At 40.6% G+C, this 17,258-nt stretch overlaps 1 protein-coding gene across 1 annotated transcript in view; it reads left to right on the plus strand.

Annotated features, from left to right (window-relative positions):
• Positions 1-4,197: 4,197 nt before the first annotated feature.
• Positions 4,198-17,258, plus strand: part of scn1laa (sodium channel, voltage-gated, type I-like, alpha) — a gene marked incomplete at both ends in the record, with an annotated part of 146,580 nt that continues 133,519 nt past the window's right edge. The window contains 5 exons of the mRNA XM_084311428.1: positions 4,198-4,470; positions 4,887-4,997; positions 10,646-10,743; positions 13,774-13,902; positions 15,898-15,989. Coding sequence (XP_084167554.1) covers positions 4,198-4,470; positions 4,887-4,997; positions 10,646-10,743; positions 13,774-13,902; positions 15,898-15,989 — 703 coding nt within the window. The remainder of the gene's footprint in view (positions 4,471-4,886; positions 4,998-10,645; positions 10,744-13,773; positions 13,903-15,897; positions 15,990-17,258) is intronic.

The raw sequence follows: 17,258 nt of genomic DNA on the forward strand, positions 1-17,258 counted from the left end.
TACAGTCACGTCGAGTGTACAGTACATACAGAGTTAACCAAAAAAGGCATATAAAATCACACAGAATATAAAATCCTAACAATAACTCAAGTAAGGATAACAATCAATTAAAAACATGTACAACTTGATTGTTTCCTTTCAAACTAGCAAAGAAAGGAAACCTCAAAGAATGCAAGAACTCAAGAGGCATCACCCTACTTCCAGTCGTAGGCAAGATACTTGGTAGGATCATCATTGACCGAATCATAATTGGAATCGACTCACGGCTAAGAAAAGAACAAGCCGGTTACAGAAGAGGAAGAGGAACAACAGAACAAGTCTTCATACTGCGGAACATCATTGAGCAAGTAAACGAGTGGCAAGCAACACTCCACCTGAACTTTGTGGATTTTGAAAAGGCTTTCGACTCAGTCCACCATGAAAGCCTATGGCTAATTATGAAGAAATATGGAATCCCAGAGAAGATTGTCCAGATAGTGAAAATATTCTATGAAGACTTCCAGTGTGCAGTAGAAGACCAAGGAGAAATATGTGAGTGGTTTAACATCAACAGCGGTGTCAAACAAGGATGCAACATGTCAGGTTTTTTATTCTTAATGATCATGGATTGGATAATGAGAAGAATAGTTGGACAAGGTGAGAATGGAATCAGATGGAAGTTGACATCAAAACTCGACGATCTGGATTTTGCAGATGATGTAGCATTACTCTCCTCTACCAAACACCAAATCCAGGAAAAAACGACAAGAATGGAGAGAGAAGCCAGACGAGTGGGACTCAAGATTAACACCGGAAAGACAAAAACCATGAGAATTAATGCAAGAAACCATGACAAAATCAACATCAAGGATGAAGAGATTGAGGATGTAGACCAATTCACATACTTGGGAGCCACCATCTGTAAAGAGGGAGGGGGTATGAAAGACCTAAAGAACAGACTATCCAAAGCAAGAGGTGCATTCATCAAACTCAAAAAGATCTGGCACTCCAACAGCATCTCAAGAAGAACAAAGCTGAGATTGTACAAAACACTGGTTGTGCCAGTCCTACTGTATGGATGTGAAACATGGAAGATGAACAAGGGAGACAACAAATCAGTCGACGTGTTCCATAACAGATGCCTCAGAAGAATCCTCAAAATCCAGTGGCAAGACCGCATCAGCACCGTAGAGCTACTAGAAAGAGCCGACATGAAGCCGTTGAGCAAGGAAGTGAAGTGGCGAAGATGGAAGATGATAGGACACATACTGAGGCAAGACCACAACAACGACTGCAACATATCAATGACTTGGGCACCAGAAGGGAAAAGAAGAAAAGGAAGACCAAAGACTACCTGGAGACGCACAGTAGAGAAAGAAAGAAAAGAGGCAGGGTGGAGCTCATGGCCTGAAGCAAGAACAATGGCAGCTGACCGAGATAAGTGGAAACGCTCTGTGAAGGCCTTATGTGCCACTAGGCACGAAGTGGATAGGTAACAGGTAACAATTTGATTGACTAAGGTTGGAGATGAAGGTTTTAAACTCTGCAACAGAGGGGAGAATCTCAGAGAATCACAGAGATAAGAGGCCTCAAAACACATATTTTTAATAGAGCCTTTTGTTGATTTGATCTAGTTTTAGCCCTTCTTATTTTATGTTCTTTACTCTTTTTACTAGTTTTAGCCCTCCACATTCCATGTTCTTTTTACTCCCTTACTAGTTTTAGTCTTGCTCATTTTATGTTTTTTTTTATACTATCTTGCTAGTTTTTATGTTATTTTACACTGTAGCGCTTTGAGATTTGTTCCACAATTTATTTGCTTGTTTTGTTTATTTACACATATTAAAACAATTACATATAGCACAATACAATCCACAAAGGGATGTGAAGGAGCATTGCCTAAAAAAACCTCTAGGGGCTTGCATGTGGCATTCACCAAGAAGCAAAATTACACTGATATTACATCAACATAAAATATAATACGCCCCCCCCCCCCCCCCCCCCAAACACACACAAGGAACATTCATTCACAATACACACAAGCAGGTCTACAGATAGACACTGAAGCAGGCACCCATGCCATACGATTTCAGGTATAGAGGAAATAAATAATGACAATAAAGAAAATACAATAAAACGAAAATACAATAACAAAATACAACAAGCCATCAGACCACAGTTGGCTTATAGTATCTAGGGAATAAGGATCTGTTCTTAAAAATCCTCTTTCTCTTGTACCCTGCGTTGTGTTCTAAAGTACACCTTACCCCCTATTTACTGATAATAAGACCAACCCTGTCTTATAGCACGGCAGTGGAGAAAGCACCAAATGAGGAGGAGGGAGAGTTGGTTATTGTTAGGATCCAGTTTTATTTCAGAGTAAAAAAGTGAAATAACAAGGATTCTGGTTTCAATGAAAAATGAATTGTGCAATGATATTTAATGGTCGCAAACTCTATGCCGTTTGTCATTAAATATCAGTCTAATCAGATACAATCTTCAATGGCTGAAAACAAAGAGATTGTGTTCTCGTTCTCAGCTCCAGCAGTTCCTCTATTCGCCGTCTCTCCTGTGGGTCGTGTTCAAAAAGCGTCTCTCTTCCTTCTGTCGTGCAAGCTATTTTAAAGTCTTGACTCCTCCTACTGGGGGACGCTAGAGTCTCACATCAGAGTGAAATATTTCTACCTCCTGATTGGGGGAATCTATCGCGGCCATTTTTGATTACTTTTAAGAGGCCGTCCTTAAAATATTTATTGTTCTGGAGTTTTAGCTTTTTAAAGGTATTTGGGTTACTTTTACTATCTTAAAATCCCAGGAGTATTTCTTAACTTTAATAAACTAATAGGTTAATGCTTTTGCCGAATTTCCTAGTGACTTAAATACCTAAGTTAACCTATTTTTGATTCAAATGCAAAGGTGAAGTAAGAATCTACTTTATAACTGATTTTACTGACTGCTTTAGACTTAACAACTGTAGAGTTTCCCTACTATTGTCTATTTTGATTTATGTTAGGTTTGTTTAACAAGTACATTATCCTTAAATCAAAGTATTTACTCTCCAAATATCTAAATTCACTGGTATGTTTTCTTTAATCCAAGCTAGTTTTTCTAATGTCATCACACATTAACTATATTTCCTTTAATAAGTCCAAACACGTCCTACATAGCGCTGCTGTCGGGACAAAACCTCATAACTCCAAAAACCCAACCTTTCAGCAGATGAAAAAAACGAACACAATTTTGAGGGTGAATAGAGTTAGGAGGTTTAGACAGATGACCGGTTTAATGCTTTCCCATTGTTTAAACTTTGTAAAACCCACACACACATATGGAGGATGATCTACAGAGTTGATTTATATTAAAAAAAATATATTAAAAAAATGGAGTTATGAGGTTTTGTCCCGACAGCAGCGATAGGGTTTTTAAGCTAACCAACTTTACTTTTATGGCTATTTCCTGTATGGTTATTGATATTCATTTATTTTAAATCAATGTTTCATTTTGAACGCTGTTCCTGTCTCCTGGCAAACCAAAGAGTTCCCTGCTTGCCTTTTGGCCTTCCTTTGAAGCGGTCCTATTTCACAACCCCCCAAATGGCTTTTTATCTTTTACAGCCGATATCGGGGAGGTCTGGCTTGGGTAAACAAGCCTGTCTATTCAGATGCTATTTCTAGCTCCTAGTAGGAGTCTGAGAACTTATTCAAATGCTAAATTTAGTCACCTCGAAACCCAGTTCCCATTGTTTTCACTAAGTTCCAGCGTGGGGGAGAGGAGAAGCCTGTGTTTACTGTTACGCCTGTATGCTAAACGCTTTGTCTCAAGACTTAAACTATGTTTTACCGTGGCAGAGGGCACAGGACTTAACCGTCACCCTCAAGGAGGTGTCTATTAACCATGTGTCTAGAGTAGTGATATCTATATAACAAAAATGAATCTATTCTAAGGTGTGTGCACTGCATCTTACAGTTATCAGACTCGTCCAGTAGCGGCCGACCTTGGGGGAAATCAGACTCATACAACAGTTTGACCCTGAAATGATACTACAGGCTCCACAATGGTCTTATAATTATTCCACAATTATAACGCGCCTCTACAAATCAAATATATTATTATTATTATTATTCTCCACTCTCTCGCCCGTCTCCCCTCTCCCCTCAGCCCTGTTCTCACGGTGGTGGAGGCAGCTAGCTGTTCCCTCTGAGGGTGCAGGATGAGAAGATGGCTCAGCTGCTTGGATCCCCAGGACCAGACAGCTTCCACCCTTTCTGTCGCGAGTCCCTGGATGCCATCGAGAGGCGGATCGCGGAGGAGAATGACAGGAAGCCCAAGGGGGGGGACGACAAGAGGAAACGTGCGGTGGAGGAGGATGGGCCCACGCCCAGCCGGGACCTGGAGGCCGGCAAGTCGCTGCCCTTCATCTACGGGGACGTCCCGCGCGGGATGGGGTCCACGCCCCTGGAGGACCTGGACCCCTTCTACAGTAATCAGAAGGTAGGTGGTCACTTTGGCCACTATAGGAACCGGGTCTGAGGTGAGGTTAGATTAGGTTAGATTGATAGATTGACACATTGATTGTCATTATACTGTGTCCAGCAACAGTTGTGATTGGAGGCTCAAGGAAAGAGGGCGGGTTTGAGTTGTGTCAACTGAGATCTGTGCTATGATGAATCCTCCAGGTGTTTAAAAAAAAATTCTTTTAAAAAAAGAGGAATGTTTCTGATGTCAAATAGAAAGACTTTTAAATCTCTCTCTCTCTCTCTCTCTCTCTCTCTCTCTCTCTCTCTCTCTCTCTCTCTCTCTCTCTCTCGCTCTCTCTCTGTGTGTCTGTCTCTGTCACTCTTTATGTCTCTCTGTCTGTCTCTGTCTGTCTCTGTCTGTCTCTGTATCTGTCTCTGTCTCTCTTCTAGACCTTTATAGTAGTCAATGGAGGGAAGGTCATCTTCCGCTTCAACGCCGCGTCTGCCTTGTACGTCCTGAGTCCCTTCAACCCTCTTAGAAGAATATCAATTAGGATTTTGGTACACTCATATCCTTTATGAACCCATCATGTGTCTGGTCTGCGTGAATACCAAACCCAGCCGCATTTCTCGGAGACGCTCTCTGATTGGCCGACGCCTGTTTCTACACTAGGCACTCTTCGAAGTTGGTTAAGGTTAGAGTTTGTCTTAGAGCGTGACGGCAAGTTCTTTCGACGGTTAAGCTTAGGCACTCTTTCGAAGTTGGTTAAGGTTAGAGTTTGTCTTAGAGCATGGCGATAGAACGCCAGGTAGTTTGCAGGCTGTTTGACGTGGAAATGGGCAAAGACACAGCTCGTCACGGATTGGCCAAACGCGTCAGTGGCCTATCAGAGAGTGTCAGTCAGTGCCAATCAGAGAGCGTCTCCGAGAAATGCGGCTGGGTTTGGTATACACGCGTCTGGTCTGGTCTTCTCTCTGTCTGTTTGCGGACAGGAGTTTATTATGACTAACAGCAGGTTGTTATGACTAACAGCAGGTTGGTATGACTGTTATGACTAACAGCAGGTTGTTATGACTAACAGCAGGTTGTTAACAGCAGGTTGTTATGACTAATGTTATGACTAACAGCAGGTTGTTATGACTAACAGCAGGTTGTTATGATGAACAGCAGGTTGTTAACAGCAGGTTGTTATGACTAACAGGAGTTTATTATGACTAACAGCAGGTTGTTATGACTAACAGCAGGTTGTTATGACTGTTATGACTAACAGCAGGTTGTTATGACTAACAGCAGGTTGTTAACAGCAGGTTGTTATGACTAACAACCAGCAGGTTGTTATGACTAACAGCAGGTTACTAACAGCAGGTTGTTATGACTAACAGCAGGTTGTTATGACTAACAGCCGGTTGGTATGATGAACAGCAGGTTGTTAACAGCAGGTTGTTATAACTAACAGTAGGTTGTTATGATGAACAGCTGGTTGTTATGACTAACAGTAGGTTGTTATGACTAACAGTAGGTTGTTATGATGAACAGCTGGTTGTTATGACTAACAGCAGGTTGTAATGACTAACAGTAGGTTGTTATGACTAACAGCAGGTTGTTATGACTAACAGCAGGTTGTTATGATGAACAGCAGGTTGGTATGACTAACAGCAGGTTGTTATGACTAACAGTAGGTTGTTATGACTAACAGCAGGTTGTTATGACTAACAGCAGGCTTATGACTAACAGTAGGTTGTTATGACTAACAGTAGGTTGTTATGACTAACAGCAGGTTATGACTAACAGTAAGTTGTTATGACTAACAGTAGGTTGTTATGGTGAACAGCAGGTTATGACTAACAGCGGGTTGTTATGACTAACAGTAGGCTGTTATGACTAACAGTAGGTTGTTGGTTGTTATGACTAACAGCAGGTTGTTATGACTAACAGCAGGTTATGACTAACAGCGGGTTGTTATGACTAACAGTAGATTGTTATGACTAACAGCAGGTTGTTATGACTAACAGTAGGTTGTTATGACTAACAGCAGGTTGTTATGGTGAACAGCTGGTTGTTATGACTAACAGTAGGTTGTTATGACTAACAGCTGGTTGTTATGACTAACAGCGCAGGTTGTTATGACTAACAGTAGGTAGTTATGACTAACAGCAGGTTGTTATGACTAACAGTAGGTTGTTATGACTAACAGTAGGTTGTTATGGTGAACAGCAGGTTGTTATGACTAACAGCAGGTTGTTATGACTAACAGTAGGTAGTTATGACTAACAGCAGGTTGTTATGACTAACAGTAGGTTGTTATGACTAACAGTAGGTTGTTATGGTGAACAGCAGGTTATGACTAACAGCTGGTTGTTATGACTAACAGCAGGTTATGACTAACAGCAGGTTGTTATGACTAACAGCGGGTTGTTATGACTAACAGTAGGTTGTTATGACTAACAGCAGGTTGTTATGACTAACAGCGGGTTGTTATGACTAACAGTAGGTTGCTATGACTAACAGCGGGTTGTTATGACTAACAGTAGGTTGTTATGACTAACAGTCGGTTGTTATGACTAACAGCATTTTTTTTTTTTTTTTTATCCACTTTTTCTCCCATTTTCTATATTTTCTCCCATCCCAATTTCGTATCATCCAATTCAACCCTCCCCTGTCACGAACGCTGTTTCTTGCCTCCCACAAGCCGGCTGCAATGTGGACTAAGTCATACATAGCACAACTCCCCTCCGGTACTTGAGGTAACAGCAGTCGCATCTTTTCACCTGCGCAGCTCGATCTCTCAGTGGCGAGGAGTAACGCGTGGGAGGCTCACGCTGCCCCCGACACTTCCTGATTCTACTGCGCAGGCGCACCAACCGACCTGTAGGAGTCGCTGTCCACAACGCCCGATCCCCACCCATCAGTTTCCCACCCCCTAATACGGCCAATGTGTATTAGTATGAACGACCAGCTAAACTGAAAGCAATGTGGAGCGCTGGGCTCGAACCACTAACAGCAGGTTGTTATGGTGAACAGCTGGTTGTTATGACTAACAGTAGGTTGTTATGACTAACAGTAGGTTGTTATGACTAACAGCAGGTTGTTATCGTTAACAGCTGGTTGTTATGACTAACAGCAGGTTGTTATGGTGAACAGCTGGTTGTTATGACTAACAGCAGGTTGTTATGACTAACAGCAGGTTGTTATGGTGAACAGCTGGTTGTTATGACTAACAGTAGGTTGTTATGACTAACAGCAGGTTGTTATGACTAACAGCAGGTTGTTATGGTGAACAGTAGGTTGTTATGACTAACAGCAGGTTGTTATGACTAACAGCAGGTTGTTATGGTGAACAGCAGGTTGTTATGACTAACAGCATATGACTACCAGCAGGTTGTTATGACTAACAGCAGGTTGTTATGGTGAACAGTAGGTTGTTATGACTAACAGCAGGTTGTTATGACTAACAACAGGTTGTTATGGTGAACAGTAGGTTGTTATGACTAACAGCAGGTTGTTATGACTAACAGTAGGTTGTTATGACTAACAGCAGGTTATTATGACTAACAGCAGGTTGTTATGACTAACAGCAGGTTGTCATGACTAACAGCAGGTTGTTATGATGAACAGCAGGTTGTTATGACTAACAGTAGGTTGTTATGACTAACAGCAGGTTGTTAACAGTAGGTTATTATGACTAACAGCAGGTTGTTATGACTAACAGCAGGTTGTCATGACTAACAGCAGGTTGTTATGATGAACAGCAGGTTGTTATGACTAACAGGTTGTTATGACTAACAGCAGGTTGCCATGACTAACAGCAGGTTGTCATGATGAACAGCAGGTTGTTATGACTAACAGCAGGTTGTAATGACTAACAGTAGGTTGTTATGACTAACAGCAGGTTGTTATGACTAACAGCAGGTTGTTATGATGAACAGCAGGTTGTTATGACTAACAGCAGGTTGTCATAACAGCAGGTTGTTATGACTAACAGCAGGTTGTTATGACTAACAGCAGTTTGTTATGACTAACAGTAGCTTGTTATGATTAACAGCAGGTTGTTATGACTAACAGCAGGAACAGCAGGTTGTTATGACTAACAGTAGGTTGTTATGACTAACAGCAGGTTGTTATGACTAACAGCAGGTTATAACAGCAGGTTGTTATGACTAACAGCAGGTTGTTATGACTAACAGTAGGTTGTTATGATGAACAGCAGGTTGTTATGACTAACAGTAGGTTGGTATGACTAACAGCAGGTTGTTATGACTGACTAACAGCAGGTTGTTATGACTAACAGTGGGTTGTTATGACTAACAGTAGGTTGTTATGACTAACAGCTGGTTGTTATGACTGACTAACAGCAGGTTGTTATGACTAACAGTGGGTTGTTATGACTAACAGTAGGTTGTTATGACTAACAGCAGGTTGTTATGACTAACAGCAGGAGCAGGTTGTTATGACTAACAGCTGGTTGTTATGACTAACAGTAGGTTGTTATGACTAACAGCAGGTTGTTAGTCAGCAGGTTGTTATGACTAACAGCAGGTTGTTATGACTAACAGCTGGTTGTTAGTAACAGCAGGTTGTTATGACTAACAGCTGGTTGTTATGACTAACAGCAGGTTGTTATGATGAACAGCTGGTTGTTATGACTAACAGCAGGTTGTTATGACTAACAGCAGGTTGTTATGACTAACAGCAGGTTGTTATGATGAACAGCTGGTTGTTATGACTAACAGCAGGTTGTTATGACTAACAGCAGGTTGTTATAATGAACAGCTGGTTGTTATGACTAACAGCAGGTTGTTATGACTAACAGCAGGTTGTTATGGTGAACAGCAGGTTGTTATGACTAACAGCATATGACTAACAGCAGGTTGTTATGACTAACAGCAGGTTGTTATGGTGAACAGTAGGTTGTTATGACTAACAGCAGGTTGTTATGACTAACAGCAGGTTGTTATGGTGAACAGTAGGTTGTTATGACTAACAGCAGGTTGTTATGACTAACAGTAGGTTGTTATGACTAACAGCAGGTTATTATGACTAACAGCAGGTTGTTATGACTAACAGCAGGTTGTCATGACTAACAGCAGGTTGTTATGATGAACAGCAGGTTGTTATGACTAACAGTAGGTTGTTATGACTAACAGCAGGTTGTTAACAGTAGGTTATTATGACTAACAGCAGGTTGTTATGACTAACAGCAGGTTGTCATGACTAACAGCAGGTTGTTATGATGAACAGCAGGTTGTTATGACTAACAGGTTGTTATGACTAACAGCAGGTTGTCATGACTAACAGCAGGTTGTTATGATGAACAGCAGGTTGTTATGACTAACAGCAGGTTGTAATGACTAACAGTAGGTTGTTATGACTAACAGCAGGTTGTTATGACTAATAGCAGGTTGTTATGATGAACAGCAGGTTGTTATGACTAACAGCAGGTTGTCATAACAGCAGGTTGTTATGACTAACAGCAGGTTGTTATGACTAACAGCAGTTTGTTATGACTAACAGTAGCTTGTTATGATTAACAGCAGGTTGTTATGACTAACAGCAGGAACAGCAGGTTGTTATGACTAACAGCAGGTTGTTATGACTAACAGCAGGTTATAACAGCAGGTTGTTATGACTAACAGCAGGTTGTTATGACTAACAGTAGGTTGTTATGATGAACAGCAGGTTGTTATGACTAACAGTAGGTTGGTATGACTAACAGCAGGTTGTTATGACTGACTAACAGCAGGTTGTTATGACTAACAGTGGGTTGTTATGACTAACAGTAGGTTGTTATGACTAACAGCTGGTTGTTATGACTAACAGCAGGTTGTTATGACTAACAGCAGGTTGTCATGACTAACAGCAGGTTGTTATGATGAACAGCAGGTTGTTATGACTAACAGCAGGTTGTTATGACTAACAGCAGGTTGTTATGACTAACAGCAGGTTGTCATGACTAACAGCAGGTTGTTATGATGAACAGCAGGTTGTTATGACTAACAGCAGGTTGTTATGATGAACAGCAGGTTGTTATGACTAACAGCAGGTTGTTATGACTAACAGCAGGTTGTTATCACTAACAGCAGGTTGTCATGATGAACAGCAGGTTGTTATGACTAACAGCAGGTTGTTATGATGAACAGCTGGTTGTTATGACTAACAGCAGGTTGTTATGAGTTGCCTCTCAACACAGTTTGGTTTCCTTGACAACTACATCTCCACGTTGTTCAACATGGTTATCATGTGCACTATCCTGACCAACTGTGCGTTTATGACCCAGAATAATCCGCCAGACTGGGCAAAGAATGTAGAGTAAGTTGTCCTTCACATACCTCCTCACCATATTCAAACAATGGCAATATATATGTTTGTAATATTTTTACAGTCTTTATTTTGTATGAATTACTTTTAGATTTTCTATTTCAGTTTAGTTTCCAGGTAAACTACAGTAATGTCTACTATGTTTAGTCTAGTTCTTCAGACCAAGTACAAGTACAAGTATTTATATCTGGGTACTTGCTGATACTGAGTACAGATATGAGTACTTAATAATACCATTACAGTTCTATTTTCATTAGATGTTCCTCAATTTCTGACTATAACTATTTAAATATACAACATGACACAGGGGGACCCTGATGTAAACAAGACAAACGTCTTTCTCTGGTCTGCATCCCCTTAACTCTTTCAGTGCCACGCCTGGTTTTCCGTTTTACCGCTTGAATGCCACCATCGGCGCCAATGTTAACGTTAATATCGCCTAATCTATGTTTTAAATTATGGCTATGTGTCTAATCTGCCCATCGCATTATCAAAGACTATTTTCCAGTCAGTGCTGTGAAGACAGATTGTTTTTTTATCGCGTCGTTTCCATTTCAGAGCAGTTAGAAAAGCCCCCGTTTTGATATAAAAAACAGCTCATTCTGGAGCATTCTATGAAAATCGTCTTTTAGTGGAATATTCCACAACGTTGATATTCGTCTGCCTTTTTATGAATCGTTTTCAAATAAACGCTAGATGATCAATATTATACGTGCACGCAAGCACATTACGGCCGCGCACTGATAATCGCTCCGTTGATTTCCTCACGGAGTTTTACAGTGAAACCGAAAGAAGACATTTCACAAAACAGCTTATAACTTCATCAAACTTACTCCGATTATCCTACCACTGATAACATAGAGTTCTTACCTGACATCAGATGGTATCCAACTGGTATATTCCAATTCCTGATCACCATTCGAAAAAATCGATACGTGTATGGATCCAACGCGACACAGTAGATCTCCATGATCCGCGGGGCTCTGAGGCTCCAGAATGAACTGTGGTAACCCCGGCTGGATCAGTGAACTGGAAAATGTGGAGTACCGGATTTTTTTCCCCATTCATTTTCATTGAGTCCATTCCAAAATCACTTATGTCATCTGAGAGACGACAGGGGGCGCTTTTTTCCACAGTGATCACCGGCGCAGCTCGGCTATACTCGGGTAGGCTCGGGTGATGCAATAATTTTTCAGATCGCAAAAAAAAAAAATTATAATAATTCCGAGAAATCTCGTGAGTGGCACGCAACCACCTATAAAAAACCAGAGAAATCTCGTGAGTGGCACTGAAAGAGTTAACAATTGTGTGTATTGAGCCGTACTGTATTGTACCCATTCTGCAATCTGTTAAATAAAGTTTTCATTCATTCATTCATTCATTCATTCATTCATTCATTCATTCATTCATTCATTCATTCATTCATTGCTGGCATTTTAAGTTTAAGTACTCAGGTATTCATGTAGAGCAGGGGTCTCAAACTCAATTTACCTGGGGGCCGCTGGAGGTAGAGTCTGCGTGAGGCTGGGCTGCATCAAATATTCCACAAAAAAAGGTTTCAAGTATTCAAAAAAAAAGTACAACTGATCCAATCTTCTCAATCTTTAGCAATAACATTTCAGAACATGAACAGTTCTTCAGAACATGAACGGTTCTTCAGGCTTCTCAGTGGTGTCAGTGGACTCTCCACAGCTATGGAAATGCACTGTGCATTTTTTTTATTCTATCACAAAGCTGTTTAATCAAATCACCAGCCAGTATTTCAGTTATTCTGGTTGCTGTGCGATCTGAGGGGGATTTGCTTTTGTTTGCCTTCAAACATGGTCTCCATCACTTCAGTCATACATTATTTTCAAATAGCTACCGTTTCTTGGCATATAGTCACAGAATTGGTTTGGTGCTGGGACCAGGGGAGTAGCTGGGGGGGGGTTAGGATGATTCCAAGGGCCCAGCACTGGGGGGGGGGGGGGGGGCCAGAGAACACTATTATTATCTTTTTATTAATATGGTTTTATTATTATCCTAAAGTAAGTTAATGTAGATGACTCAAAAGTATAATTGCCTGTATTATAAAAAGAATAGGTAAAAACCATATTATGCGTTTTCATCAATAAATAAATACCCCACATTTTTTTATAGATTGGGGCCCCCACATTTTTAATAGATTGGGGGCCCACAAATTGATTCTTTCAAGGGGCCCAGAATCTCCAGCTACGCCCCTGGCTGGGACTCAGGATGAACGCATATTTTTCCGTCCATTCACCTTTGAATTGCAGTCGACTTTTCTTTTACTGACCATCTTTGAAAATGCCATATTTTTCTGCTGGCTGCCTGCTGGCGAAAATAGGCTAATAGTAGCTACATTTATCTCACAGAGATAAAACTGGGAGCGAGTTTACTGTAGATGCGCTGCCAACTCTGCTCCGACTTGAACTGAAAGAGAGAGACGACATGCAGTCCGTGAAGACCCGCCCTACTCCCCTACTCTGCCTCTGATTCGCAGACTGTGGGTGAGGGGGAAAAACGCTGACAGGACGCGTATGTGATTGGACCAGACTCGTACACAGACAGACAGTGGCAGTGCAGCCGGACATGCAGAGCACTGCTCGCAGAGGAGAGAGATAGCAAGGATGCATTTGCTTCCACTTTACTTGATATCACTCCGGAATCACGTTTCAACCAAGTCACTAACATAACGTTGCTGTCATGAGCCTGCGCTATGGTAGCCTACAAGTGATAAAATAAATAAAACTTCCAACTCTCGCGCAACGACTCGGCAAACAGTTGCGCGCGGGCCGCATTAACACTAAACGTTGATGTCCAGTAGGGGGCCGCAAAATATCATCCCGTGGGCCGCAATTGGCCCGCGGGCCGCGAGTTTGAGACCCCTGATGTAGAGTCACGTTTAACTACTCAGGTATTCATGTGGAGTCACGTTTAAGTACTCAGGTATTCATGTGGAGTCATGTTTAAGTACTCAGGTATTCATGTGGAGTAACAAGTAAATTTTTTCCCCAACAGGTACACATTTACTGCAATTTATACATTTGAATCTCTTGTTAAAATTCTGGCACGAGGATTCTGCATAGGAAAGTTCACTTTTCTAAGAGACCCGTGGAACTGGCTGGATTTCTGTGTCATTGTAATGGCGTAAGTATTACTACGTTGTTTTGTTTGTGGTCGGCAGATTAAAGGGATAGTTTAAACTAAGGCTGGATGATATGGCCAAAATACCAGACTATATCTTTCATATTTTTGAAGGTATACAGTAACAACATTGTATGCGTGTTTGTTTTTTACAGCACAAATTACAGTGTTGTTGTGAAATCTTTTTCCTAATATAATTGAATATAATTTAATTTAATTTAATCAAATGTAATACAATTTAATTGAATTGAATCACCATGTGGTTTCAACATTTTCTCTTATCCCATCTCCATTGCAAATTTGTTAGATTACTGCCACAATGTGCAAGTTTTATTTGCATTATGGGACAAGTGCCTGGTGACAGAAAATAACAGACAGAAATTCTAAATATCAAGCTATGTCAATTCCATGTCAGGAACACTGGCCTGTATGACTGTCAATTATCTTCATCTACTATGCTCAAACTGATTATACTTTACTAATATAATTGTGTGTAAATGATGTAACCAACTCAATGAATGTTTAACTTTCTGTCATGACTAAAACGCAATAGGCCCCCCAATTGTTATTGTGAGATGACATAAAAAAAATTGCCTCTGTCTGATTGCATAAACTACTTCAGAATGAGTATAATTGGCCCACATTTCATATTTGTTGACACTGCCCATCAATCAATTTAGCTACATGCATTTACTGTATATTCATTAGATTGATGTATTGCCATCATACAGCACAAGTACAGTATAACGGAAATAAGTTTGGCATCCAACCAGAGTGCAAATGTAACAGAAAAGTGCAATAGTAAAATCAAGCAGGCAGAAAAGTGGCAATTTTTTTACTTGAACTTGAGGACTGCATACTTTTTTTGCAAACCAAAATACTATACTTTATACTTATAGCACCTGCATGAGTCTGGTCTCTTTTGAAAGATGACATTCTGAAGTTTCTGATTCCAGAAAAATAATTCACTTTTAGTGCTAACGTAATAGAGTTGCATAGGTTACATACGGACCCATAGCCTGAAGCCTTATGTAGTACATGTCCAAATTTCATAAAGATCCATTTTGAAATGAGTGATTAGGAGTGATTTTGGTAAACTGTGTACAAAAGAAAAACTGAGTTTTCTCATAGACTTCAATTCATTTGGCTGTTTTTCTCTTCCTGTTTTTGCTCGTTATTTTTTTTCCGTTTTTTAGATTCATACATCCCCAGGTGGTGTTTCATTGGTAAGCCACACTCATTGGCTACAACGATCCACAATCATTTTCGAGATCGGATCTAGATTGACGGAACTACTGCGCCAAAAGTCGGGAGTGGTATTTTGTGCAATACCGTGTACTTTGCACAAGCCTCAAATACCGGCATGTAACTCGAGAACCGCTGAACGGATTTTGTCGGATTTTGTCGCTATCGACAGGCAACAAATAAGCCTTCAATTCGATATATATATTGTATTACAAAATATGTACACTCGAGCCACTAGGGGTCTCCAAAGTGCCGGTGGGCAAATCGTCCTAAAAACGTCCCATATGCGGGTTGGCACATTTTAAACTGGGTATAAAATATATAAATTAGTACTACTGAGTAATAGTGCTAATCAGATGTATGTACACAGTTGTAGTATTAATATATACAGTGATACAGGTATAAAGACACTATGGTAGTAAGTCATACTGGCCAGCAGCGTAACTAGTAAGAGTAGGTAAGGGATATGTACAGATATAGATATAGTATCTACAGATATGTAAAAAGGACTATATGCAGGTATGTACAGACATATGTGGATAGATATATACGAATAATATATATATATATACATGGTATACACAGCACTATTGTACATGCTATCATACAGAGTTGTATGGGTAGACTATAGTATGAAGTAGGTAGTCATGGTTATTATGATCACTATGGTTACAGTGTAGGGCAGTTGTAGACTGATGTGTTTTCTTCTCTGAACGACACAAAGCACATAATTAACTGAGAGTTTCCCCACAGGTATGTGACTGAGTTTGTAAACCTAGGCAATCTGTCAGCTCTGCGCACGTTCAGGGTGTTGAGAGCTTTGAAAACCATTTCAGTTATCCCAGGTAAGCTGTCAGTCGTACGACGAGCTACTGCCTAGTGTGAGATCTACTCCTTCCCCCCTTTCACCCCAAGGAATCTATAAAAGAAGGAAGGGTCGTCACGTCACTGTGTAGCGCGTCAACAATGCACATTGGTGCCAAGTGTGGAAACTTTCAGTTTCGGCCGACATTGAGTTGAATGGGATCAGCTGTCTCCTCGTTTATGACCTGTCCTATTATTACCTCGGATGTCAGAATCCATTCTTAACTAGCTAACATTTGATATATTGGTTGATGTATTTTCCTCAGATAGCTTGTATATTTAGAATTTTAATACAGACATGAATAGAACAGCCAACAAAGTCTGACACCAAGCAGAGCATAAAACGCTGGTATTCTGACGTGACGACCCTTCCTTCTTTTATAGTTGCCTTGTTCCAACCCCACCTTCTACTCCCTCACCTCCTGCAACTGCTCTTTTGTTTGTTGTCATGGCATCCGTATGTTTACCCTACCCCCCCCCCCCCCCCCCCTTCACACACACCAAACCAACCCACCATCATTACAGATATGTCACAGAGTTTGTGGATCTGGGCAAGGTCTCAGCGCTCAGAACATTCAGGGCTGTCAGAGCTCTCAAAACCATCTCAGTGGTCCCAGGTGAGAGACGGGGTCAGAGGGCGTCGCTGTGTTTATCCCGTTGCTATGTCAACAGAATATCTCGTGGAACAGGGAAGGGGGGGGGGGGTCAAAATGAACATGGGGTTTTGCTGTTTTTTTTTATTTATTTTGTAATGGCTATGCAATGGATAAATTAAAAGACCAGGCTTAGATATGATGTTATGTTAACCAAAAAAATAAAGATATGTTGTTCTTTTTAATGTAATTTCAGTTTTTTTTACAGAACACAGCAGCATGCAACAAAGATCCCAGACCAGATTAGAATCTGGAATGATATGACCACATGGACACCCCCATAATACATAATATAAGAATATACAAAGCTATTTTCAATACACATATCCTTGTTTCCACTAAGAACAAGTGCTATTCAACCTGTCCCTCTTACACATGACAGCAATACCTTCTGTTTACATAGTGATGTCATAATGAAACAGGATCGTTGAGGGACTGCAGGTCGGCCAGTGGTGGAAAGAGTACAATTCCTTTGCTTAAGTAAAAGTAGAAATACCCAGATAAAATAGTGCTCTGGTAAAAGTCCTCCTTTCAAAATTCTACTTAAGTAAAAGTGGAAGTATTTGATATATTTAAGTACCAAAAGTAGAAGTATGT

This window comes from Notolepis coatsorum (genome assembly GCF_963971535.1).
Source record: "Notolepis coatsorum genome assembly, chromosome: 3".
Taxonomy (NCBI): Eukaryota; Metazoa; Chordata; class Actinopteri; order Aulopiformes; family Paralepididae; genus Notolepis; species Notolepis coatsorum.